General features: G+C 47.0%; 3 protein-coding genes across 11 annotated transcripts; all 3 read right to left on the bottom strand.

Annotated features, from left to right (window-relative positions):
• Positions 1-583: 583 nt before the first annotated feature.
• On the bottom strand, positions 584-13,174 carry kdm2aa (lysine (K)-specific demethylase 2Aa). Of its 3 annotated transcripts, none has more exons than XM_048996281.1 (22): positions 12,209-13,174; positions 8,681-8,819; positions 8,274-8,352; positions 8,052-8,098; positions 7,726-7,904; positions 7,539-7,645; positions 7,329-7,422; positions 7,063-7,216; positions 6,726-6,841; positions 6,481-6,607; positions 6,091-6,335; positions 5,933-6,010; positions 5,593-5,844; positions 5,322-5,456; positions 5,148-5,234; positions 4,745-5,002; positions 4,567-4,599; positions 3,288-4,483; positions 2,256-2,419; positions 1,937-2,083; positions 1,563-1,778; positions 584-1,483 (listed from the first exon to the last, which is right to left on the bottom strand). In XM_048996281.1, the coding sequence occupies exons 1-22, from the start codon at positions 12,242-12,244 to the stop codon at positions 1,302-1,304; spliced, it is 4,071 nt and encodes a 1,356-aa protein (XP_048852238.1). In that variant the 5' UTR covers positions 12,245-13,174; the 3' UTR covers positions 584-1,301. The 3 variants fall into 3 exon arrangements, with proteins under 3 accessions (XP_048852238.1, XP_048852239.1, XP_048852237.1); XM_048996282.1 differs by lacking the exon at positions 12,209-13,174 and adding an exon at positions 10,435-10,593; XM_048996280.1 differs by lacking the exon at positions 12,209-13,174 and adding an exon at positions 10,442-10,587.
• A 740-nt stretch (positions 13,175-13,914) lies between these two features.
• On the bottom strand, positions 13,915-20,422 carry stx3a (syntaxin 3a). 6 transcript variants are annotated; one of them, XM_048996386.1, is made up of 11 exons: positions 19,094-20,422; positions 17,631-17,708; positions 17,365-17,464; positions 17,133-17,207; positions 16,931-16,998; positions 16,733-16,841; positions 16,061-16,134; positions 15,800-15,934; positions 14,981-15,091; positions 14,719-14,806; positions 13,915-14,615 (listed from the first exon to the last, which is right to left on the bottom strand). In XM_048996386.1, the coding sequence occupies exons 1-10, from the start codon at positions 19,121-19,123 to the stop codon at positions 14,729-14,731; spliced, it is 858 nt and encodes a 285-aa protein (XP_048852343.1). In that variant the 5' UTR covers positions 19,124-20,422; the 3' UTR covers positions 13,915-14,615; positions 14,719-14,728. The 6 variants fall into 6 exon arrangements, 2 of the variants coding, with proteins under 2 accessions (XP_048852343.1, XP_048852345.1); XR_007385529.1 differs by lacking the exon at positions 13,915-14,615 and having other exon boundaries at positions 14,769-14,806; positions 14,981-15,461; positions 15,581-15,934; XR_007385530.1 differs by lacking the exon at positions 13,915-14,615 and having other exon boundaries at positions 14,769-14,806; positions 14,981-15,461.
• A 130-nt stretch (positions 20,423-20,552) lies between these two features.
• On the bottom strand, positions 20,553-23,870 carry LOC125720669 (GTP-binding nuclear protein Ran). 2 transcript variants are annotated; one of them, XM_048996399.1, is made up of 7 exons: positions 23,770-23,870; positions 23,031-23,095; positions 22,495-22,579; positions 21,748-21,873; positions 21,441-21,628; positions 20,978-21,148; positions 20,553-20,868 (listed from the first exon to the last, which is right to left on the bottom strand). In XM_048996399.1, exons 2-7 carry the CDS (start codon positions 23,061-23,063, stop codon positions 20,824-20,826), a joined length of 648 nt encoding a protein of 215 aa, XP_048852356.1. In that variant the 5' UTR covers positions 23,064-23,095; positions 23,770-23,870; the 3' UTR covers positions 20,553-20,823. The 2 variants fall into 2 exon arrangements, with proteins under 2 accessions (XP_048852356.1, XP_048852357.1); XM_048996400.1 differs by having other exon boundaries at positions 23,031-23,098; positions 23,770-23,855.
• Between the last annotated feature and the right edge of the window lie 475 nt (positions 23,871-24,345).

The raw sequence follows: 24,345 nt of genomic DNA, 5'->3' as shown, positions 1-24,345 counted from the left end.
ATTATAAATCCCAATGTGAGCAAGACAAACGTGAACTGAAACATTCTCTAGCACAAACGCTCCTACTTAGATCCAGACCCATGGGTTTGCTGTCAAAGCTGTGGATCCAAAATCTTCAACCATGAAATGACAAGCGATCTGGTAAAAATTTGTGTCAAAAAAATACAGATACTCGACGGGGCTTTATCTCAAAAAACCCACCGTAAATTGGAAACATCTGAATATGAATAGGACATGAGTCAGTTGAGCATTTAGTAGACGTAATGAGCTTGGGAAAAAATGGTTTAACAGAGACACAGTTCAATACATTGTATGTTTACGTGCATGTTTACGCTGGCAATTACCACAGCAACTGGAAGCATGGCAGTGTGGATGCAGCTATCGCCCGGCATCAGTACAAAGTGTCGTACAGCGTATCGTTAACCCAGAAACCGATCGCAATTCAACGGTGACTACTCATGGTGCTTCGCCATCACACCTGAGAGAATCTGTATTCAAAATGTGACTTTCAAATAAGTAGATGCAGTGAGCATGTGCCTGTAAACAAGTGCCCGCCTAAATTAATTTCCATAAAAGCCCACCAAAAAGTCAACATTTTTTTTATTTATTTATTTTGTTCTTTTCTTGGAAAAAAACAAAGAAAATTGAAAAATTTTTCAGAAAATAATTATTGTACTGCTACAAGTATTTTTGTCATATCGGTCAACAGGAACAAATGTACACAAAAGTATATATATTCCCCGTTAAGATTAAGAACAGAGCAAGAAGGAAACACGAAGAAAAAAAATGTAACAAGTCGGTAACTTATAGGGCTTGCATGAGAGATGGCGCCATGACGGAGGGAGAAGAGATTATTATAAAGGAAATCAAAGGATCTCTAAAAAGAAGCAGTTTCAGTTTGTGTACAAAAACCAGGAAGCTGAAGCGTACAGTTCAGCTGGGCCAGTGGAGCACTGCAGACTCCTGGCCAGGGCTTGGGCGGCACACCGCCCCCCCCCCACCCCCTTCTCACGGCCTGGTCTGTGTTTCAGCCGCGGTGCCCGCCCACGCCCCATCGCTAAACCTGTCCCATTCTGCTGCAAGCACCTACGTGCCTAGTGTCTGCTGATTCACTCCGACACCGACAGGCAAGCGAGCCACTGCCCACCCGTCTTCCCAAAATGGCCATCTCTCTAACTCCACTCACCCCCCCCACCCACTACCCCGGCGTATATGCAGCAGCGACTGACAGCATCCCTGCTCAGGTCCCTCAGACACTCCTCTGGATGAGTGCGGCCTGCCCGGAGGGCTCACTGAGTGCCCTAGGATATCCGCTGGATGAGCTTGTCCTCAGTCAGGCAGAAGAGCACATTGATAGAGAGCTCCGAGATAAAGGCTTCGCAGGCACGCCGCGTTACGCCCTTACAGCCACGCAGGTCGAGCAGCGTCAGCCCAGACACACGCTTCAGGTACAGCAGACAGGCGTCCGTCAGCTTATTGCAGCCTGGGTGGGAGGAGAAACAGGGTTAGGGTTTACAGGGTCAGTGTGGGAGCCCACGACAGGCAGAGGCAGGGCAACACACCAGCCAGGTTCATCTCGACGAGCGTGTTACGGGTGGACGAGCCCACCGCCGTCAGTAGGTTGACAGACTGGTCGGTGATGCAGTGGCAATGCGACAGATCAAGGCGCGCCAGCAAGGGCATGTGGCGAATGAGGAGGCGCAGTGTGGAGTCACTGATCTCCAATCCCGCCAGGCGAAACGTCAGCATGTTCCTCAGCTTGCTGCGGTTATCGCAGCCTGCAGGGGGAGCCACAGGACAGCAAAAACGGTCAATTTATTTTACTAAAATCACTGAATGTCAGACTTCTCTTCTCTACTCTGGAATACTTCAAATTTGAATTTAACATACAGCATTTGAATCCAGTGATTTTGACGCACTCAAAGCCTGCACAAACCTGGTGGAGTGACAAGGTCACGGATCTGTGAGTCCTTAACCCCCTGCGCCCAGCGCAAGTCCAGGGTACGGAGAAGGGGGCAGCTGGGGGAGCTCAGGGCAGAGATCGAGGACCAGGAGCAGCCCGACAGCAGCAGGTCCTTCAGGCCTGAGGAAGATCCACAGAGGAAATGCAGAGCTTCCTCCCTCCCCTGGGCTTGGGGCATGGCTTGCCCCTAGCCCCCCACCGCGTAGGGCCCCTAGCACCCTAATATTATATCCACAGCAATATTACTTTACGTGAATGTGGGAATGAAACAAACTGCAGCCAATGTGCTCACCTGGTAGGCGGTTGATGAGCCAAGTGAGTTGCTTCTTCGAGATGGAGGTCCAGGACAGGTCCAGCGAGACAGGCTGCCGCTTGATGATGCCTGACAGGGCCTGGGGGCTGATGGAGCGGCTGCGGCTCAGGTCAATGCGGGTCCACAGACGCTTGTCGCAGCTCCTGGGGACATAGCAAGACCAAATATTCAACATCAGGTGCACCTCCCATTCCTACAGCTTCATCTCCTCTGACAGCACAGTAAGTACATGTGAAATGGGACGAAAGGAAGCAGGACTGTTTCAAAATCTGGTAACTCCAAGCCTCATTCCTCCACATCACCTTCACCCTGATCACGCATCCACGTGGCATACAGCCTTCCACCAGGGTCCAGATGCCGGCTTTTCCGTACCATACAGACGTTTAACTATGCCCACAGTTTGGTAAGCAGTTCAGTAGTGTGCCTAAAATACTAATGAGACTCATATCGTGACACCCAAATGCTAGCGATCTGGATAAATTCGGCATACCCTTAAGTTTAATAAGCGTGTCAGATTTCAAACTGCAAAAAGTACCACGTCACCAACATCTTTTTACCTTATTTATTCACAATATCTCCTCTTTCAAAAGATGATGTAGCTGTTGAACTGTTTTATCTTCACTGCCACTTCAGTGCTTTGCCTTGCGCATCATTAACCGAATTGAATAAGCATAAGGGCACGCGGAATTTATAAAGACTCCTGACATCTGGGTGTCACAACATCCATCTCATTATCATCTTAGGCACACTACTAATCTTCTTACCAAATTGTGGGTGTAAGTAAAATATTCCTAAAGTGCTGAAAAGCTGGAATCCAGACAAATATTTCACTCATCTAAAACCCTGGTGGTTATTGCACATGCACCACATGGGCGAAGTGATCGCGACAGCCCTACATACACAACTTCCTCAACACACACCCATGTTGCATCCACCTTTCCTTAAAACGCATGCACACTGCTTGCCTTCCACCCTTTGAGCACCACCCTGGGAAGCTCTTGTGCCACTTACCACTTGTACCAGCTTTTGCAGACAGTCATGCAGACACACAGCTCTGCACGGGTCAGATAGCGGAAGACGGACACCCACACCTCCTTCTCACAGCCGGGCTCATTGCCCACGTCCTTAAAGGAGGGCAAGGACAGCAGGGAGGGTGGGGAACAGGAAGTGGTGGGGGGCGGAGGAGTAGGTGAGGCTGAGGATCGGGAAGAGGAGGAGGTGGAGGCCTCGTCCCCATCCAAGGCATGGGCCTCTGCGTGGTTGCGCCCTTGAGAGCGTGGGTGTCGCCCTCCACCAGGGGCCCCGCCCCCACGGCCCAGCATGAGCCCGTTGCCTGCGGTGCCGTTCTTCTGCCGCAGCCGCTGCAGCGACTTACGCTGCACGTAACCCTGGCTGCTGGGTGGGGCCCTGGGGGACACCGCCGCTTCCAGCTTGGGGACAATAGCGCCAGGGTCACGCTTGGCTTTGGGTGGCCGCTGTAGTGTCACTGTCAAGTAGGAGCCATTCAGCAGGTCGTCATTCAGGTCCGACACGAGCAGCACAGGGGGTTCGGGCTCTGAGTCTGACTGGTTTGCCTCATCTTCATCCACATCCTCATCCAATGCATCCTGCCCTCCCATGCCGTCCATGCCACAGTCCTCGCTGTCCCTGTCGTCGTCGTCCTCATCCTCCTCTGCCTGACTGCAGCGTCTGTGTGACCGCTTCCTCTTGTCTAAGGGCCCATCTTCGCTCTCCTCCTCCTCCTCCTCTTCCTCTGCATCATGGTCAGCGCTGTCACTCTCACTTTCCTCATCCTCTGTATCGCCACGCCGACGCTGGCCCCGTCCTGCTCCCCGTGGCCAAGGGCGTCCCCCTCGCTGCCTGCGCCCGTCACGCACCCCCATACCACGACGCATCCTAAGAGAAGCACCACTACTGTTGCGACCCACACGGGAGGCGGAGCCTCTCCACAGGCCCCGCCTACCCGCCCCAACACCCCGTAGAGTGTGGTGCAAACGCGATGTAGAGCCACCCCGGGCATGCAAGGCCAGCTTCCTGCTGCTGCCAAGCCCTCCACCACTATCATCATCATCATCATCATCATCGTCATCGTCATCATCTTCGTCGTCGTCATCATCATCATCGCTGGCTGAGTCCTCATCTTTGTGACTCCCACGGCGACAGAGGAGTTTAGATGAGCGGGAGTCGAGGGCAGAGGACTTGCGCTTCTGGGATAACAGCAAAGCCCAAGTTAGAGACTGAATGCGCCAGCCGGTGATCTCAACAGCAGGAGGCATAAGGGCACTCTTACCAGCTGCAGAACTTTATTTCTCTCCAACTTTATCTATGAACACAATAGGGGGAAAAGAAATTAACACCCCAAATCAGCCAGAAGTCTAAAACCAGTCAAGATAATCCTCTCAGCTGATTCAGGCGACCATAGAGGGCTGCATGTTACGGTCAGGTTTTGCGAGAGGGAGAGGCCTCACCCGCTTTCTGAGACGGAGCTCCAGGGCTCCAGCACGCTTCCTGCTTTGGTGGTGCAGAAGCAGCCTGTGGGAGGAAGACGACGCAATAGCGAGTGCAGAGAGGGGCCGCCCAGGGCGCCTGCCCCTTCCCCGGCCACCCCCACCCTCGTCAACGGCAGCACCCCCTATCCCCTTCTTGTTGGAGCGCTTCTCTGATGCAGGTGCAGCTGGGGAGAGAGAGCCTGCAGATGCAACGCTGTCATCGTCACTTCCGGAGGACTGGGGGGGTGTGAGTGAAGCGTGTTAGGAGAGTAGGATCATAGGCACATTCTCAAAGACACGTATACTGCTGAAACCACCTATGTATAAATGGATATAAGAGCATATATATGAATCACAGAGACTAAAAAGTGACAGGTCCCACCTCAGACTCTGAGTCTTTGCCCACAGCACACTTAGGACACTCCCAGCAACTGGGGAGATCCTTGTTGACGACACCCTCGCCAGGCACCTGTACACAGAGCACTTTTTACACCATCGTTCCTCTTAGAAAAGCATGATGGTACAAAAAGAGTGAAAGTGGGCTGTGGTGTGTCACCTTCAGGCACCCGGGGTGAGCGATCTGGGCACAGTTGGAGCACTCCATGAGTGTGAGGGAAAATGGCGTGTCTTCACCAGCCTCCTGACTGCCCTCCCCACACACCTCACACACTGCAGACAAGGGCAGGCCGGGCTGAGAGAGAGAAAAACCAAGTGACACTAATGTACATGGTTGCTGCGCACACGAGCAGACACACTCCGGCAGACGCACTCACATATGCGCACACACGCCGGCAGACGCAGTTAGACACACACACAAACACACTCACAGCTAGGCACTGGCGCAGCACGCAGGTTTGTTTCAGTTTGCCTGGTCCCCCAAACTTCTTCATGTCCCTGCAGAAGTTGCAGTCCCCGCACTCAGAGCGCAGGCATGCCTCGCAACGTTTGCAGCGCACACGGCGCCGGCGCAAAACCGACATGGAGGATGGAGGCTTGACGGGCCGTGGGGGGGCGAGCGTCGATGAAAGGCGAGGCCGGCCCACCACTGGAGGGGGTGGAGGGGGCTGGTACCAGGATGGCTGGGGGAGGAGATCACCACAAAAAGCCAATGAGCCCCTGTGTACCGCTTGTGGACTGAATGTCGTTTTGATGCGAGTGACCGCTCACCCTCTTGGGCCACCTGACGATGGGCTTGCCAGTGTAGGACAGTTTGGGGTTGTCGTTGGCATGCTCCTGGAGCAAAGTCTGAGGAAGACAGCATGGATGAGGAAGAGGAATAAAAGGGGAGCAGCTCGGGCTGCACCACAAGTGGTCTCTTGTCATACCCTGATGTCGTGCAGCAGTGCAGGGGCATTGTGGATTCCAGCCGGGACACACTTCTTATGGGAAGGGAGAGACTCCAGCTTCCCCAGAAGGCTCCAGAGCCCCTCAAGCTCAAAGGGAGCGAGGTGAACTTTGGTGCCAGGCTTGATGGGCGTGTGAAAAGACTCATCTTCCTCCTCCTCTTCCTCTTCATCTTTGATGTGACCGTTGAGAGTTTCGTCTTGGAATGATGGATCTTGCTTCAGGCCTGAGAATAAAATTGCAAGTTATACATAGAGGAGGATGCATTCTTCATCAAGTGGGAACAAAACGTACTGTAGTTGTGCAGAGAATGGGGAGAATGGGCCATTGATAAAGGAGAGGGGCTTTGAAAGGAAGGGGCGGGGACAGACCTATGCCCAGAGAGTGCTTCTGGAATTCAGGCGTGAGGTGCGACGTGTTGGTCAGACTGTACAGGTAGCGCTCCAGCACATACCAGCACATTTCATAGTAAAAGGGGTAGCGGAACTTGGTAGGAACCTGCAGGGCATGAGAGTTATGTCAGGTCTAGCACAAAACCCCACACAGAACCCAGCCAGACAGACTGAATCAGGTAACAACCCCAGGTTTTTCTCAGAGCTGCCAGTCACACACCCACCCGTGTGCGGTCCTCGATGCCGTAGATATGCAGCTGCATGGGGATGTTGAAACTATGCAAGAAGTTGCCCCCGAACACCAAGGTGTCGACTGGCGTATACACAGCATGGATCCAGCCTGGCACAGAGGAACAGCCATACACCCAAGCTTAGCATCACTGCAGGGCCACACACATTCAAACTAAGCTGTGCAGAGAAAGTAAAGAAAACTCCTTCTGTCGCTTGTAGTACATGCTGAAAAGATGTTTTTAACTGTGGCTTTGCAGGGTCATTTATGTCGCATGGCAGTCAGATCAAGAATGGCCACTTCCTAAGACATGCCTGTGGAGACAAGCATACCAGAGGGGATGAGGAAGGTATAGCCCTGTTTGAGCTCAATCCTCTGGCAGTCGGTTGCTTTGTCACCCAGGAAGATGTCACCTTGTTTCCCAGACAACACCCAGTTCTCATATAATTCCAGATTCTGGGGAGTAGGTGGGATCAGCCAGAACACCTGAGGGCGGCAAAAAAGGCATCCAAAATGAGCAGAGTTAGCTTCCTAAGCTTCCTGCACTTCCACCCTCCAACTCCAGGGGGCTGTCTGCGGCACCAAGGCCTGCTCTCACCTTGCCCCCATGCAGTATGTGGTACCATACGGAGGTGCCTCCAAAGTCGATGTGGAAGTCTGTGTAGCAGCCCTGCACACTCATGAGGCAGTACCTGAGGGGAAGACACAGCACTGATCACAGGTTAAGTGCCAGGGGAGCCGCAAGGTCACCAGACACACAGAGAGGAGAGCAGAGTAGGGGAAGAGCAGACCTGGGAAGGGTACTCACTTTTGCACTTTGGGGTACTGCATGTCAATGATAGCATTGGTGGAGTCTCTCTGACGCTCCTTCAGGTGACGAGGCCACATGTTGTCCACCCAGTCGATCATGTCCACCTGCAGAGGGTGGATATGCTGCAGTCATTCAACCAGCAGCAGCCTTTCCCTCTGGGGGAGGCAGTGTGGCCAATACTCACAGACGTGGGCCTCTTGACGAGGTTCTCCAGCTTCGTGTGGCTGAACTCCAGGCTGATGACGTTGTAGAGCTTCTCCCTATGAGCCGGCGGGGTCTCATAGTAGCGGCGCCACTGGGCCATGGACATCTCAATGCCCTTCTGTGTGGTCACGTCCATCACGTCGATCAATCGCCGACTGCCTGCAGAGGGAGCAAAGCGGCCACCGATCACTAGGGAGCAACGGAAATGTTCCAATAATAGCCAAGATGACAGGATAACAGCAGAAGCCAATCAGAAAGGCGCAAAGGAAATCCTCACGTAAGAGAAGACAAGACGAGGGCTCCTACCTACAAACACCTTGACGTCGTTGACACTGAAATCCGGATCTGGCATCCTGTAAGGGCCAGAAAAGGGATTAATGTTGCTTTGTTTGAATCCATTACCACAAAATAGCTACACAATAATGTTAATAAACAATTACTGTGACAAATGCTTTTGTTAAAATATACGAATATATACGACAGCATACTTTCTTTAAAAAGCCTGCAGAATAAATTTAAAGGTCATACTTGATTCCTAGTCCATCAGGCTTTTCAAAAATGATGGGTTCCCTCAGTCCCTCTCTCTGGATGTATTCGTACGTGAAGTCTGTGGGAATACACACATAAAATGACTTTCCATAGGTAAAGAAGGCAAAAATGGCCAAGCCCAAAACTGTATTAATGTCACTGTCCATGTTTAAAGAATGTCCTGGCTCACCATTCATTAATAATCATTTAGAGTGAATATTTTACTTCTAGAGAGGGGTAATAGAATAGGTGTTATAGTACCAGTAATCCTGATTTAATCTTTGAAGAAAATGTTGGTTTACGTGATCTATTCACATTAGAGCTATGTGTATCAAAGGCTATATAATTCAACAATCATTTCTACATTTCTATTTAGGTACACAGAATAATTAGGAATTTCAGTAAACCTTTCCCCTCCATTCTTTTGACCAAACTAGAGCTGAATCGATCGCTCTGCAATTTCTCTTCCAAATCAAAAGTCCTCTTCCCCTCGATCTCATCATCTGAGATGCCGTCATCTTGGTAACGCCGTCTTGTGCCTGACCGCTGAGAACAAAAACAGTAGCCTATGTGAACATGAAACAAATATAATAATTGGCTATAGCTCAAACCATTTATCGATAATCCCGTAGTTTAAAAATACCAGTACAGAATAAGCCAAGATGAAGGCTATGTTGTATCTGATATCACAATATACTGAAGCTGCACATTATAAACAAAAGGAAACCCCAGAAAATACTAAATCTTTAAAATCATTGAAGACAGTACAGTAAATTCAAGTTCTCTGATGAACTTGTTCAGAGAACAAGATGGGGTAACTTAGAATCATGACCAAAAGGCTACATAATGTATCTACGAGATGGGAGTCGCTTTGATAGCCAATAAAACTCTAAGAATCCAGCTGCTCATGTCATTAAAAGACGTTACAAGACGTTGCAGTGAGCATAACCCTGCCATCAGCTGAGCAGGAGAGAGTGAACCTAAGGAAATGGGAGCTCATGTTATGAGCCCAGGAGGACCATGACATACCTGATAATCAAACATTTAATTCTCTTCTACATGCACAAATTCAGATACTTTTTTCACAAAATACAACTCTCTCTGTCAGCAATGGACATGTTCAGACAGCGAGACTTACAGACAAAGGTTTTGGGTTTGCCTTATACCTGAGGGCAATAGATTCAGAACAATCCCCACACACCAGAACATAAAAGTATGCCTTCATAAGCATGGTCCCGCCCACTATTCAATTTCCTTCATATATTCATGTATCTCTGCTACATTTCATATTATGGCTCTTTACAAAAATATCATCTGCTGCTCTGGATGTGCAATGCACCAGCATAACAGCAGGCAAGCATAACATTTTATTTTTCATGCTCATTCTCAGCCGAGTTTCCCAATACTCTGAGAACAATGACACCGATTACAGGAAGAAATGACTCACCAACTGGCTACAGTGGTTCTCCTAAACCTTGCAAAACAGCGATTTTTGAGAGTGCTGCTAAATCAACACCTTTTTATCCATGAAACATTCTGCATTTTTGGTGATATGACAGCACTCTCTACTCCCATCCACAGCTGAACAAACCATGCTAGTGGATAGCATGTTAAAGTATCCAACCTGGCTACAACAATGACTACAAGAGTAAGGAAGAACCCTTCCTTGAATTAAAAAAAACTCATTTTAAATATCCCTAAACATGCGCATCAGTCCACCTCAGTATATAATGCAAGAAAAAGCGACAACACACCAGGAAGGACTAGCATGGGAAAGCCATCCCACACTGAAAGCCATTTGAAGGACAGTACATAGCATAGTGGACCTACAAAACAGAGCTAGACCAAAGATGCAGGATCCCAAAAGACACGGACAAACACGCCTTTTCCTTTTATCTGCATCTACTAATGACTGCAGTTGTATGCTGCATCTTTAGGAAGCTGTGATTCTAATAGTGCTCCAAGAACCGAAGGTCATTCCTTTTAAACAGTCACAATACTAAACCACAATTACAACAATAATAAAATGAAGACCCACACACTAACAAAGCAAATATCGGTGAAAACTGACATTGGCTGTGCTGTAATGTCAGCTATTTAAAGGTCAAACAGAGACACCAGCAGCAGCCTGTCCCTGCAGCCCTGCAGAGACACTACACACCTCGCACCTTCAGTGTCACCATTCCTTTTTTCCTCTTCAGCACTCTCTCACTGCCAACGGTTGTCACTTCTTCCCCATCCTCCATCATCGGCTTTCTGAGAAAAGCCTGTTGTCTCTCCTTGAGCATCCCTTTCCTCTGCAGTGTCCCCTCCCTGCCAGCTTGCTCACTCCTCACTCCCCCACACCCCCCCCCACTCTATTTCCGCACCTCCGCTCACATGGCTAGCATCTCGCACAGCCTCTCGGGTTACATGCCTGTCTGCCTTTGCTCCCCTTCACTGTACTTAAGTATCTGCAATCAGCCCCCTCTCCAGCACCGACAGGGTCTCTCTTTCTCTCTCTGAACCACCCCCACCCTGTGCATGTTATTATCTAAGTCAATTCCCTTCTCATCCAGTGGAGGAGGATGTTTACTCACCATCAACTTCAACTGAAACCACTATTTTTTACAATAAGAACATCATGTTGCATGTTCTCTTAACTGATACCTAATACTACTACTATTGCTAATAATAATAATAATAACAATAAAAATAAATAATAATTAATAATGTTTGGCGTTACTGGCATGCAAGGGCTAGAACTTCAGGACAGTGGAAACATTCCCTCTGGCATGTGCTCATCAATGCTCAGCACAACAAACACGAAGGGGAAACCACTGCAATTTTCTAAACTATTTGTATATTTTATACAGTAATTAAGAAAAGTAAAATCTTCAGCAACAATGGTATTCACAGCCACAATCACGCTAATGAATCCCGTGCCTTTCATCTCACTCACTGTGGCTGATTTAGCGCACAATGCTGGGAAGCTGCCTTGCAGACAAATCAGTAAAAACACAGATGTTTATATATAAAGAAGTTCAATACCTGCATTTTAACTGTGAAGTAAAACTACTTTTCCTCACCTTTTACTTGGAATACTAACCCAAACACCACCTAATGATTACTGGTGGACATTAATGAATCCTACAGTATTCAACCACAAAAATAACAGACAAGGATGTTGTCACACTAATGACATTACTACTATAACTGGGCGCCTTGAAAATTACAATTTTGTAAACACTGCCTGGAAATAATTTGTATGTGTGACAATTTACTAGATACGTAACACTTCCTATACAAACTTATTTTTGTATTAACTGTCCGTTTAATGACGTTTTGAGAATCTGGCACTGTGATCGCATTAAGAGTTGGGAACAGAAATAGTATCACGATGTATAAATTTAATGCAGCATTATATCAACGTTCACCCGCAAATAATAAAACAAAGATAAAGTTACACATTGCTAGATAACATCACATTTTTTAATAACCAACCCAATAAAGAATTCAGCTAGATCGACTTAAAACTTCAGTACAAAAACAAAGACTAGCACACAAACTGGATACAGGGCAGTAACGTGGGCCTAGCATCGCGAAACCCTGCTCCGTTTTGCTATAAATTCCTTCCGACTGCCACATGTCAATTCGGCATGGAAACACCGTTGCATTCTCCGATGCAACCACGGCCAACCACTGATGCAGGTAGCCACACGCATTTCTGCAGTACGTGTTGGCATGGCGGTAGACTCTCCGTAGCGTCTATCGCCATGCCAACACGTCCCGGAGAAACACGAAGTGATGCGGTCGCCTGGATGCCGGGCATGACATACTTTGACAGCTACCAGAAAGCAATGCCAACACCAGGTTCAACGGCGAATCTGTTCTGTACTCAGGACGAAACTGAAATAGAGTTAAATATTCATTCCAAGAGGCGTTAGGTGACTTACCAGGCGCTTGCTATAGCGGGGACGCGCGTCATCCATTATGAGACGATGAGTGCGAGCAGTAAGTCAGCTAAGTTATGCCCACGGTCAGGATCCAGTCTGCTTTTGTGGGAAGCTCCAAATGGCTAGCTACTTTCTGTCACAGTACGGACGCCTCCCGACAACTTCTGGTATATGCGTGTGAAGCGAGATAGATACCTTATAAGAAAGTAACTTAAAGACAGCGCGGTCGTCAGCCTGCTAACCGGCTAGCTGACTATTAACCGACGCTAACGCTCATACTCGAACTTCGCACCTGATGCCTGCAGGACAGCTCAAAATTCACTTTACAATATAAAGTTCGTAACAAAATAAAGGGATAACATGCAAATGTAGCTTATTTACACACAACGGTACCCTTGATAGCTAGTTAGCTATCCTAACCAGCTAGCAAGCTAGCTACCCCGCGCTAAAAGGAATCATTGCAAAAACCAAAACAAAACGGCACTGAGAAAAATAAAAGAGCTAGCTGACTCTAGTGGCCGTTAGCGCAGCCGGGCTCTGCTTATCGCTCAGTAGAAAATGTGTAAATTTCACAGCCCTCGGCCCTGACGAGCGTTGGGCCCTCGTTGTGCCGGTTCCCAGAGCGGGGGAGCTGTCCTTCCCCGCGCGCTCCTAATCACGAGCGACTGCTAGCTCCAGTCCGCGAGTCCAAGTTTAAAATTCAACGGCAAACACGGTATTCCGGAGCAACTTTCCGCCCTTTTAGTCGAATACTTCTGCCATCTGGGACCGTAACTGTCATGGGGATGACGCGTAAGACCGCGTTTTACGTAGACCCATGTAGCTTTCCCTCAGACTATGCAATCCCAGTGTTAAAAAGAGATGTTCTTGGTGTTATTATCCGATAAAGTTAATGTGCTCCTCTACTAGCCGCCATTTTCACACCGTCACAAATACGCCGCTGATCTCCATCAAAGACCCGCCCCTTATTGCAATATGCTCCAATTGCTAACGATAATAGATCCACCGGATATATTTTAATTGGTCAGTAGCAAACCCAGTCTAACAAAGAGAGGGCTGAGGGGCATTGGTAAAACGGGGTCAGTAGTGAAGCCAATCAAATGCCGTGTAGTAGTTTTGTGCATACCTTTTCCGGCTGGCTGAAATGTCTAGAACGTCATATTTGCCTAGTACGTATAAGAGCTTCGGCCGTTGAATATGATAAATGTTCATGAGCTCCTCACCAATCGCATTGTAGGTTTAAGGCCGCTTGGTGGTTTTCACGATTAGAAGCACGACGTGTTTTGAACAGCCAGTCCCTATGATCAAGCCATCTGGAGTTCTTAATTTAGGGTAATGGTGACAGTGTAGTGCTGAATGTCTGAACGCTAACAAGAGGGAAGAACTGGATGCGGGGCTGCCAGTTCGCTCGCATCTGGCGTGAAGCTTACCTAAGAAATCTTACGGCAAATCTATTATAAACCTAAAATTAGTTACATCAGAAGCGTTCGGGTAGTTTGCAAACCCTACGGACTACTTACAACTAAATTAAAGCTGTTAAATATATGTAAACGTGTGTGCAGACGTCTCTCGAACTGAAAATCTCAGCTAACCAAAGTTGGCAACCCTGTCCAGCATGTATGTTGTCATAGGTATGGGGGTTAGCGAGAGCTTTTTAAATACTTAATGGAAAACGTTACAGGCTGATACGCAATTGAATTGACACATATATTTCACTTTTTTTATTTGAAGTACAACAAAAACAAACTAAAGAAAGTGCCTGCTATTCGTTCTGTAGGATAAAGAAACAGTAATATATAGTTACTGCTCTTGGGACACCACTATAGGCAAAATGTCCGTGAAGCTTTAACACAAGAAAAATACTGAAATGTAGACTTGTTAAAGTGTCTTCATATTAATCAATGTATGGGTGGGTTCATAAGAACTAGGGGCGACTGCCTGCCCCCATGTATCCGTCCCTCATTAATAGATCACACACATTTCTTCGTAGTGGATATGGCAAAAATCATGTAAGTATGATTTATATCTGCATACTTTTATCGAACCTATTTCCTTGATGACGTTATTATATCCTGAGCTATTTTACTTGAAACAAAAACATTATATGTTGATTATAACTGCAGTAATCAAAACACTTTCCGGTTTTCAAAATTCAGTTTAACATTACACAAAACATTTATTCCTGCTCCAAGCACTGAACCACTTTGGAGGAAGGAGTCAAGGGTGACTAAGCAAAAGTGAGAGAGAGAGAGAGAGAGGAGACATAGGACATTGTGAACAGTAGATTTAAGAAATACTGATTGGCAGCCATCACAGAAGTCTCTCTCCAAGTGATTTTAGAGCTGTTTCTCAGTGATCTGTTAACTCTTTGAAGCCAGTTTGTTTTGGGGAGAGATCTATGAAGTACCTAAAAGAAAATAATTGAAAATTTTTTGCTTGAATATTTAACATTTCAAGATATAGTACAATGAAAAACATATAATGGTGCAGCAATTGCCAGCATTCCTTACCTACTGTTTTCTAAGTGATGAAACTGTACAGAACAGAACTGAGGACGATAACAAGAACCACACAGCACAACATGATCATCATCTTCTTCTGCAAATGGACAGGGAAGGATGGGAGATGCACAGAACACATACATGTTACTGATCCCTAGTGGGAAATTCTAAATAAATGAATAAACACATTCAATAACAAAATGGAAGGAAAGCATCCAGCAGGATGAAATCTGAAGACTGACAGAATAAAGGTTCCTGCACGGGTTCCTACCCTGCGGGCCTCAGCCTGGAACTTGGCTGCCTTTTTTGTGTCCGCCACCCCCCGCTCCACAAAGCCCACTGACTGGTCCATGTTGCTCTCGATCCTGTCGATCATGCCGCCCTTAGCAAGTGTGGATGAGAAAGTTGCAGAGAGAATTGGAGATGAAGAAAACAGAGATGTGGGGATGAAGATGGTGAGTTAGATAGATAGTAGGGGACTGCAAGAAAGTATGTACAGAAGAAGGAATATATAGTGATGGGTGAGCGTCAATCCAGACAGGTTGTGTCACCCCAGTCTGTAGAACAACACCATTCACAAGACAAGCACACTGCCCAGCCTATGCTGCCAAATATCAAGCACCAAGGATTAATACAGTACCTTTGAGCCTTCTCTCCAGAATACCCCATACCTGGCACACTGCTGATTTCATGCTCTTTGCTTTATCCACTCTGTGCATGGAGACTTGGCCTCATTTATTCACTAGTATACCCTGGAATAAACAGATCACTTAACGTGACACACTGACAACTTAATACTGTAACACTTACTGCTCTGATAAATAGGACAATAGTGCCACAAAACCACAACAGTTAATGAAGAAAGACTTACCACACAGCCACATTTACCTCCGGAAGCAGTGAGCAAAGGAAATCCCAGTGGTTACTCCTGTTCTTACCAGGGAAATGATGTTCTGAAGCTCAATGAAGAGCAAATACTGACAGTGCTAAACAAAGACTGCAAGGGCCCTAAGATGGCCCCATTGGGGCCCCAGCTTACACATTCCACCTGATGGCCTTTCCAGTTTCTATGAGGGAAACAGACATTTACCTGGTTCTCCACCAGCATGGCGATGTCCACAAACATGTCATGGAGCTCCTTGATGCTGCTCTCCAGTCGCACTATGTCCTTGTGTCGGGCTTCGATCTCACTCAGTGCTTGCTGTGATATCCCCGAGCTTACGATCTGCAGAGAGGCAGGCCCTGTCAATGAGTCATGTGAACTGACACACAAACGCACAGGCCTACACAGCGAAGGCAAATGACTGCTATGGTTCAAACACAGACTACTCCGTAAGAAAGAGTACTTCACCCCAGCTGTGAAAACAGCTGCATTTCCACCTTCTAGCATTTGCTCCAGCTCATCATCCGTTGTGGATTTGCCAGCTATGTCAGAACAGGAGAATGGATTCATGCAGACAGCACAGACATTCTTTCAGAGTAGAAACGACAAAGAGTTCATTCAGCTCTACATTCAGCCTGGAATGTGTTAATATAGGTCCGACATTTGAAGAGAGTATGCCTTCCTAAATTTATCGAATAATGATCTCAATTTCACATCACTGGTTGGCTTCTCCCCGTGACCCAGTAGGATAAGCGGTTTGGAAAATGGATGGATGGATGGTTGGCTTCTTGCTGTGAGTGTTTTGTCTTGGAGTTCTGGTAGAGATGCAGGGATGTGTATAATATTTTGTGTAAATTATATGCTTAAGCAAATATGTAATACTTCAGTGAACAAAACAAATCTTTGACCAACTATACACACTTGATTCACACATAAGCATTTACACATTTACATAAAGATACGTTTACATTTCTGTGCTTGCGGTGATACTTATTCTTATCCAATTCCTAATTTCTAAATATAAACCACTCAAAAAAAAAGTTGCTTAACTTGCTTTAATCTGGTTTCTCAACATATGTCCCCGCAAAGCAGACTCTGTACATATACATCCATACACACTATAACGCATAGATGACTCACTGATCTCCAGCTGCCTTTGGATCCGTCCTTTGCTCCTCTCCCGGAAGTCGACCTGCGCCTCATTGTACTTGGTCATCACCTCCACAAACTTCCTCGACAGAACTGCATGCTAAGGGAGTGGAAGCAGAAATCTTTATTCTACAGCAAATCCTGGGTGACACAGTCAGCTGAGGCATAAATGGTAATTTCGCGTTATACCTGAGACTTGCGTATCCGCAGGTCAGCTGACACTCGCTCCCCGGGGGATTCTAGATTTCGCTCAATACCTGTCACGTTATATCAACACACACCAGAGTCAATTAATACAACCAGACAGCCATTGCAGCAGTAACTGCAAGTCAACACATACTTAACACACATCATAGAGGAACACAAAGACTCATAACATATATGTACTGACTTTTCAGTTTGTTGCGAGCATTATTGGCCATTTTCTTGATGTCATTGGTGACTGCTTCCAAGTCATCTTGGGTTTCTGTAAAAAAAGACTGTACTCACATGAAAATCAAAAAGCAATGAGAAGGGAAGGCCAATGAGGAGGGCTTCAGAGAGTCATAGACAAGAGAAAAGTGAAGAGATTCCACAAACAGATATAGAGAAGAAAGTAAATAGAAGGAGGCGGCTGGATGTACTCTGATCTGATGTCGGTGCAGAAAGAATGATGGAGTAAAGTTTCTTGACTTCGGTCACATTCTCGTCTATCTTGTCAATATTGCTTCGGATCTCCTCAATCTCAGAGATGGAATGAGAAAATATGATCAGCAAGACTGGGCCCCATTGCAGGAGAAATGACTCACAGACACTGGCTCACGAGAACACCTGACATACTATAGCACAGACATAGTGGAGAGTACCAGTGCACTGCCCAGGAAGGCCTTCAGCACAGACGGTGAGTTACCTGAGAGAAGAACTCATCCATAAAGGCGGCATTGTCCACAGCCACCTCAGTCTCAACTGTATCATCGGCGTCGAGCGTCTGCGTGGGGATGCCCAACACAAAGGATCCGTGTCACACACAAGCGTGGAGAGTCCAGATTAGTCCTGTGAGCTTGGGCTTCACTTATACATACTTGTAGATGCTTTTATTTAATGTACATAAACTGGGTTTTATGTTCATGAGATCACTGGAGTCCCGTCCTGCAGCACTTATTGTACTCCAGCATCACAGCATCTCTGTCTCCCTTCATGTCCTGATAAATGTTAGCCTCTTAGCTGCACGTTTCTCCCTCAGGCTTTGAGCCCACAACAGAAAGTCCTTGCTTAACTTTATCCTTAACATCTTTATTCTTAATATCAGCAGGCTCACCAATGAGAAAAGACAGTGTGGCACCAAAGCAGTGATAAGGCCAAGAATTACACTGCATTTGATTTTAACCTTTTTTGCAGCAGCCACTGCACAATCAATTTGTACAGTACTGTCCAGAGTGTGTCTTTGAAGAGACTCCCTGCAGCCAACTGTATGTACGGAGGACCACTTTTCCAGTGGCCCCTTCAGGCTGGATAATAGTTAAATCTAAATCTCCCAATAATACCATGAGCAAGCCTCCCCACCCCCAGCTCTCAGGCTTAATACTCTTTTCTTGAGACGACAAAGAGGTGATTTAAACAGATGGCAATTTGGCCCGGATTGTGCTTACAAGTCTTTACCTAGTTGTCTGGTCATTTGGGTATAAACAGCTGGCACGGATATGATAATCAGCGCGATTATTTTTTTGTGTGCGCTGCATACGAGTAATTTCTATTCTTACGCGATGGGATTCGCCATTATGTTCCCACGGATGAATATGGATGTTGCCTACCTAGAGGACGGCAATAAAGCAGACTGTGATTACAGCACCAATGGAAGCACGCCTCACCATATTCTTGTAAAATCGAAAGACGGGGAGAAAAAAAATTCCTTTAGATGTGTCCACCGTGGAATTCACCCCAGCAGCGGGCGATATGAACTGTGGGGGCCACAGGAAGCGATGACACGGACAGCAGGTGACAACAGCAGTACGGCCCGGGTCGCTCTTTACACAGTGTGCTCTCCGACATTCTTCATATGAAAACCAGTTACGGCTTACAATACCTAGATTCCTGAATCCCGGCTTTTAAAAAGTTGGAAAAACTTTTTTAAACTTTCTGACGCAACATAAACGTATTTCCTTGGGAGTATTAGTTCGTTCGAAGAGAATATAATCTTGCTTTACAATGGTGGCTACTGTTATAAATATAATTTAAATAAATTACTACTTTGGTCAGAAGTATTACTGCCAGTTTATCCTGCCATTAGTATTTTTCTACTTCTTTCTGTATCTATTGATCTGAAGCGTTATTTGACGTCCAAAGGTATTTTAAGCATATAAACACTACACTTACCGCTTTCAGTTGTTCCAGTCGATCTTTCATTTTTAAAGCCAACTGTAACAATTTTCAACTTTATTAAAATACCACCGCAGTGAAAGAAAACACAAACCTCAATTTAAAACTTGGTAGTTGCTTAAGTCCCGAAACTGTTACCATTCGGTTTACAATAATACTGCCAAAAGTTAATTGCAATCAGTTGTCTTATCAATACATTCACTGCAGTTTTAACGCCGTTTAAAACGCATTGAAAACACACAATATGGCTGCTGCTTTCCGAACCCGTAGTTTTGCTAAATCTATCCTCTCAAGAGGGATTACAGCGACAGTTGTGGGCAGTGACGCTAATCTCTGGCCCTATGTAATCATATTGTAAAGCCCCAACCATGACATGCGCGCATGCTCGGCATCCCCCCCTTCAGCAGTAGCGTCAGTCTGGGCAGTGTGGGCTGTAAAGACCCCCTGGCCCAGAGGATAAGGTGCAGGGTGGCAGTGGTCACCCAAATGCCTGCACCTAATCTGCCTGCAAGCGATCTTAACAGCGGTGAGGCACCCAGCGTGTAGAGAGCCGAGTTAATATCTGGGCTTCTGCAGCCAGAACTGTGCATTTTTATTAGAAATTTTAGATGAATATTAAACGTTCAGGTGGTCATGTTAGGGGACATGCTCAGCGTGAAATAGGTGCTGCACAAATAACTAAAATAACACCTGAAATCCCATCTGTTCGATTAGCAGTTAAAACCAGTGGCATTAAAGCCATTGATGGCCCATTGATGGTACACTGTAAGCTGCTTGGCAGAGGGCATACGATTGTTTCCTCATGCGCTACATATTAGCAACATTTCTGTTCCAGCTAGTATTTTTTCAGCACATATATACCGTATGCCTGATTTAACAGAAACACGAGCGTCCCCAATGGCCCATAAGGAACCTGAGGGCAGTTTCCCAGGCGGCCAACTACTGGCACCGTAGATCTGTGCCTCGTGGCCCAGAGCAGCCTAAGATACCCAGAGTGTGTTCTGCAGCAGCTCCCCTGAGGTGCAGACTCGCCTCCGTCACACGCTTCCATAGTGAAAGGAAAGACCTGCAGGCGGCTGCCTGGCCCAGCCATTCCAGCTGGAGCCGTAATCTGCACATCAAAGTTATCACTTGTGTTGTAGAATTACACTGCACTTAATAAAATATGCAACAAAAACACTGGTATGAGAATAAATCCCATAAGATCACTGTGAGTCACTTAATGCAGCTTACAGTGCCAGACTAAAGCTGCATGTAATTTGTGCAAATACATCGAGCTACAAGAACCTGCTTAGGAATGTATTCTGTGAAAGGCATCACAGAAGTTCAACAAGCCCCATCAGCTGGCTGTTCGGACATAAGCTCAAAACCACAAACTGCATCTGGGCGTTTGTGCCAAAAAGTACAAACCTCTTAAAACATTCATTTTTTTTTAATGAAAGTCAAGACAAAAGACCATATTCAGACAGATTTAATTCAGACACTAAGTGTGTCCATTCAGCTTCTGTATTTCAGTAAACTGATACCGAGTCCTTTGTTGCAAATGTGTGTCCGTCTCACAATGCATCACACGTGCACATAGCATCTCTTCAACAGGACATCATACGTTCAAAAACAAATAATAAACAAAAAAACAATCGGCAATGGGGTTGTACAGTAAAAGGTTAAAGGTCAACCACAGAATCTGTGGTCACTCCTGCCACATACAGAGGTTGCGAGGTCACAGGTTAGAGGTCGTCATCTTCATCTGGGAGTGCCGTTTCAGATGCCACCTGTTGGGATTAGAGGAATTTAATTTGGGAGGTCTCAGTCTCATCGTGAGACACACCGTCTCTGGTACATTGAAGCCCTCTGCAGCCATGTCACCTGAAAACGGCTTACCTTGAGATCGTGCTCGTACTGTGCAGCGAGTGAGGGGTCCATGGCCACCTCAGGGGGGGCAAGCGCTGGCATGGCAACAAACTCGAGGTTGGGGTCACCAATCAACTTCCTTGCCAGCCACAGGAAGGGCTTCTCGAAGTTGTAGTTGCTCTTGGCGGAGATGTCATAGTACTAGGAAATTAAAGATGAATGTCAGGAAGTGATGCTGTGTTCAAGGACGCCAACGCTGAGCAACAAGGAGCTATACCAATGGGAAGGTAGAAAACTGGCTCTAAATAATGCCATAATGGTAGTGCTGGCCAAAACAACTAGATTGTGCTCTTGGCTTGCTTTGGGGAATGCCTTTTACCTTTATGAACAGATAGCACCATCTAGTGGGGTCAAAATGTACCACAAATGGTTCATAAAGTGTTTTTGCCATCACTGAAGAGGGACAACCATCACGAGAGATGGAGTTTGCTACCTGCAGGTTCTTTTTGCGGTGGAAGACGATGCTCTTGGCCTTGACCTTCCTGTCCTTGATGTCCACCTTGTTTCCGCAAAGTACGATGGGAATGTTCTCGCAGACACGCACCAGGTCACGGTGCCAGTTGGGCACATTCTTGTAGGTGACCCGTGAAGTCACATCGAACATGATGATGGCACACTGAGCTAAGGAGGGAGGGTATGGGGCAGGAGGTGTCAGCAAAACACCAGACAGACCCAAAGGAAGTGCAAAAACCGAACAGCCAAAGCAGAACCAACACATGGCAAATAAGAGGCTAGCACACCCTGTATATAGTAGCCATCTCTGAGGCCTCCAAACTTCTCCTGTCCAGCTGTGTCCCAAACGTTGAACTTGATAGCCCCTCGGTTGGTGTGGAAGACCAGGGGATGTACCTCCACACCCAAGGTGGCTGCAGAAAACAAAGGTTTGTTAGGGAGCCTGAAATGCCTTCTTGTCTTTAGCATTAAAATACTAGTATTATTAGATATCTAGTCTCATGTGTGGTTTTACTGTATCTCTAATTTCAGACTGGGCCCATTCGCAACCACCGAAAGCTTAGTTTGACTGGCAGCCATTTGGCAAACCTGCATCGCACCCAGCTGCTTATTTTCTCAACAACTGCACTCCATCTGACCAGACAATGGTAACTGTCCTTCTGTAACCCGCTCCTGATCATGCTCTCCCACACTGTTTTCACTAAGCATACATGGCAACACTGCTCACTACAGACCCACTCGACTATGTTAAAGAAACTCATTCAAAAGGAATAAAGGCAATTCAACACATCATAACAACTAGGCCTCCCAATCCGGTCCTTGGGGACCCCCAGGCAGTGCATGTTATTGCTCCCTCCCAGTCCACATTTTTTCCATAGCTGGGAGGAAGCAAAAACATGGACTGTCTGGGAGTCCCCAAAGACCAGTTTCAGAAACACTTAACTAGGAAAAGAGGGTGGGACTGGGCATAGAAGCGCCAGGGGGAACACATAAGTCAGAGCACTGGGGAGAACATAACAGCCTTCATTTCTCACCCACATATTTCTTCTCAAACTCTCCTGTTAAATGTCTTTTCACAAAGGTGGTCTTCCCTGTACCTCCATCACCTACCAGCACCAGCTAGGAAAGAGGAGAGGTTCACACACATAAGTTTTTTTACACACACACACACACACACACACACACACACACACACACAAGTTCCCATTCTTAAACTACTGATGAGGCATTAATGCATGGTATTTCCTTCAAAATTACAGAATTAGCTTGATTCCGCTCGCATTGCAATTAGAGCTAGTGAAACCAAACAGAGAAAACATTTATGTTATGTAAAGAGTGGATGAAACTCAACCACTGTCCTTAATTTTAGGTGAGGAGTTCATTTAGAAGGGAGTGATTGGCTTTATATTTCACAATTTAAATGTGAAATTTGTACCGGGAGATAATTACTACTGCGATATCTAACCCAAACAGGCCAGACATATTCCCGCATGCAAGGATACCATCGTCATGAAGATCACGGGTCCACCCTGGCCCATAAGAAACAGCTGTGACATTGGCTGAAACGCACCTTAAACTGGACCTGAGGTTCTCCTTCCGCCATATCTGACCTGTGGGTCTGGATCTGAGGATGTGCTGCTGATCGGAGGCAGAAGGACGGGGAGGGAAGGGTGGAGAGAGGGAGGGGAGTTAATCGGGAAGTGCATGGACGGGAGGCTCGCAGCGTACGATCGCCACAGACCGTGAGTGAGAGGGATGGAGAGGGCGGCATGGGCCGGCCTCGGACCCTGCTGCCAGCTGCTCTTTCTAGTAACTTCCACCTACACGTGCAGTAAATTTAGCCGCTCATAGCCCGCGTAGCCAGAACGCGGCACACAGGGTTCCAACCAAACAACGCCAGGCGCGGTTATCGGTAAAGCCTGGGAGACGGGGCGATTCATCCGGGAAGCGTTTCGTGTTTATAGGCGCAGATGCGCTTCGCTCGCCGCCGCCGCCGCTGTAACGCATCCTGCAGGCAGCGCTCCCCGGACGGCTCCCTGCAGGGCTAGGTGGGCAAGGAACGGCGCCCCGGGCTGCAGGGAGGAAGCCATGCGGACATGTTCGGGAGTACGCAGCCAGGGTCGGTTCTAGTGCGCAGGGCAGCTCGCTAACTCGGGACAAGCGCGAAACTTTTCACGGCCGTACATACGGATCTCAACGCGATTCGCTTTCCCGGTAGCAGAAGGCTGTAAACGCTGTAAACGGCACATATTGCTAATTAACTCCAGTGCGGTAAGTAAAATGTGTAAATAAGAGCGCTGCAGACATACCCGGTGCTGAGACGAATGGGGAAAAGAGTAAATGGCGCCGCCCAACGCAGCTTCACGGCGGCTTTGTGACGCAGCCCGCCCTCGTCACATGATCAGTGGACTAGCGCGCCGCGCTCCCCGCTCACAATTTGTATAGACGAGCCCATTCTGTTTGATGCTTTCAACTATGGTATAGTCTGGAAAACGTACCCCTGTTTGCACACGTTTTTACTCAGTCATTTATTAGGCTAACGACGGGGGGTTGTACAAATTGTACAGACCCGTACGCAGTTTGCCAAGTTGACAAAATGGAAACAAAAACAAACGATTTGATCGAATGAAAGTAGTTGTCTAAATTTGTGGTTTGTGGCCTCAACGACGCTGAACTGGAACTACGTGTCTGACGGCCTTAAATGGCGCTGATTCGTCTCGAGAACTAGTTCATACAGTAGGACTGGACTTTATGATACACTGGGACAGATAATTGACAAAGTAGTGAGATATACAGACAACGCTGAGATGTTATGGAGTCTGAAATTGCTTTGTTTTACATCGGTCTGCTTTTGTTGTACTGATTTTAGTTAACTGTACATCTAC

Source organism: Brienomyrus brachyistius, chromosome 25 (assembly GCF_023856365.1).
Source record: "Brienomyrus brachyistius isolate T26 chromosome 25, BBRACH_0.4, whole genome shotgun sequence".
In the NCBI taxonomy this organism is placed as follows: domain Eukaryota; kingdom Metazoa; phylum Chordata; class Actinopteri; order Osteoglossiformes; family Mormyridae; genus Brienomyrus; species Brienomyrus brachyistius.
The sequence above is the reverse complement of the archived record's forward strand: the minus strand, read 5'-3'. Positions and strand labels throughout refer to the sequence as shown.

What these genes read in the sequence shown, in the direction of transcription:
- kdm2aa (XM_048996280.1), bottom strand. Translation starts at nt 10,561, where the DNA reads ATGCTCAAGGAGAGACAACAGGCTTTTCTCAGAAAGCCGATGATGGAG. An exon ending in GCAAAGACTCAGAGTCTGAG is followed by an intron (nt 5,003 to 5,147) that starts GTGGGACCTGTC and finishes ACACCCCCCCAG; the next exon opens with TCCTCCGGAAGTGACGATGA. An exon ending in CGTCGAGATGAACCTGGCTG is followed by an intron (nt 1,484 to 1,562) that starts GTGTGTTGCCCT and finishes CCTCCCACCCAG; the next exon opens with GCTGCAATAAGCTGACGGAC.
- stx3a (XM_048996386.1), bottom strand. Translation starts at nt 19,123, where the DNA reads ATGAAAGATCGACTGGAACAACTGAAAGCG. An exon ending in TGCACCGACATCAGATCAGA is followed by an intron (nt 17,208 to 17,364) that starts GTACATCCAGCC and finishes CTTTTTTTACAG; the next exon opens with AAACCCAAGATGACTTGGAA. An exon ending in TGCGGATACGCAAGTCTCAG is followed by an intron (nt 16,842 to 16,930) that starts GTATAACGCGAA and finishes CCACTCCCTTAG; the next exon opens with CATGCAGTTCTGTCGAGGAA.
- LOC125720669 (XM_048996399.1), bottom strand. Translation starts at nt 23,063, where the DNA reads ATGGCGGAAGGAGAACCTCAGGTCCAGTTTAAG. An exon ending in AGATGGCTACTATATACAGG is followed by an intron (nt 21,629 to 21,747) that starts GTGTGCTAGCCT and finishes CTCCCTCCTTAG; the next exon opens with CTCAGTGTGCCATCATCATG. An exon ending in ACCGCAAAAAGAACCTGCAG is followed by an intron (nt 21,149 to 21,440) that starts GTAGCAAACTCC and finishes TTAATTTCCTAG; the next exon opens with TACTATGACATCTCCGCCAA.